The 1291-nt window shown below is 42.0% G+C and overlaps 1 protein-coding gene across 1 annotated transcript; it reads left to right on the top strand.

Moving 5' to 3' along the window:
- Positions 1-304: 304 nt before the first annotated feature.
- On the top strand, positions 305-1280 carry LOC116548544 (transport and Golgi organization protein 1 homolog; the record flags this gene model as incomplete). Its single annotated transcript, XM_032273950.1, has 1 exon — positions 305-1280. A coding segment is annotated over exon 1 (831 nt), but the record flags the coding sequence as incomplete, so codon positions are not given.
- Positions 1281-1291: the final 11 nt, after the last annotated feature.

The raw sequence follows: 1291 nt of genomic DNA, 5'->3' as shown, positions 1-1291 counted from the left end.
TGGAGTATGCAGAAATAATGGGCTTTCTAACATTACAGTCTAAATTAGGATGGACTTACCCAGTCACAAACAGAGCTACCCAACTAGGGGGTCTCCCCAAGGGGGACTTTCCCTGTAGAACTGACAGCATGGAGGAACAGAATGTGTGTTTTCTCTCTAGCAGGTCCCAACCAGAAAACAGGAATGGGACTGAGCAAACTCACCAACCACATGAATCATTCCTCCCCCAGGGAAGAGAGAATGAAGGGAAGCCAGGAGTATTACTCAGATGGGAAAGTGGCTTCCAGCCTCCCATCTACCCACTGCCAAAGAACAGGTGCCCAACATTGGCACAAAAGCTCCTTTAGAGCCAAACATGAATTTGGGATTATCTCAGTCATTAACATGGATAAGAGTTTGCTCTTGTGACACTTGATTAGTGACACACTATTTTTTTTTTCTTACAGGAGATGGATTTTGTTTGTTTTGATGAAGGAAGAGATGATTTTGATAATTATAATGTAGAAGAGCTTTTAGGGTTCTTGGAATTGTACAATTATGCAACTGGGGATTCTGAGAAAGCTGTAGGAAAAACTTTACAGGATGTGGAAAAAAACCCTGAATTATCTAAGGAAAGGGAACCTGAGCCTGAACCAGTAGGAGCCAACTCAGAGGAAAGTGGCAGAGTATTCTCAGAAAAGGCAAAGTATCTTCAGGAACACTTCACAGCTCGGCAGCACCACTCCCATACAAACAGCCAAGCAGATCATGCTCAGGGAGAGCAGCCTTCATTTGAAGCTTTTGAAGAAATGCTGCAAGATAAACCAAAAGTGCCAGAAAGTGAAAACAACAAAATCAGCAATAGTTCTCAGGTCTCAAATGGACAGGATAAGATTGATGCCTGTAAACTTTTGGAAAAAGAAATGACTCTAGACTGGAAAACCACATTTGGCTCAACAGCTGATGGACTTGTATCTGATGATGAAAGAACCAGACTTGTTACTTCATTAGAAGATGATTTTGATGAGGACTGGGGCGCTGAGTATTATGCAGTTGGGAAGAAAGATGAGGAGAACCAAGAAGACTTTGATAAGCTGCCATTACTCACCTTTACAGATGGGGAAGATATCAAAACTCCAGCGAAGCCCGGAGTTGAGAAATATTCAACAGATAAACAGCAGAATTCAAATGAAGAGGATAAGGTCGAGATAACTGTGCGCCCTGGCATCAAAAATGATGATAAAAATATACCAACAACCTGGGGGGATACTATCTTTTCTCTTGACACAGGAGGTGAAGAAAAAACAGATAC

The sequence above is a fragment of the Sapajus apella genome, unplaced genomic scaffold, assembly GCF_009761245.1.
Source record: "Sapajus apella isolate SASKATOON/1434 unplaced genomic scaffold, GSC_monkey_1.0 scaffold14782, whole genome shotgun sequence".
NCBI classification, from domain to species: domain Eukaryota; kingdom Metazoa; phylum Chordata; class Mammalia; order Primates; family Cebidae; genus Sapajus; species Sapajus apella.
This window is presented reverse-complemented; position numbering and strand designations above follow the sequence as displayed.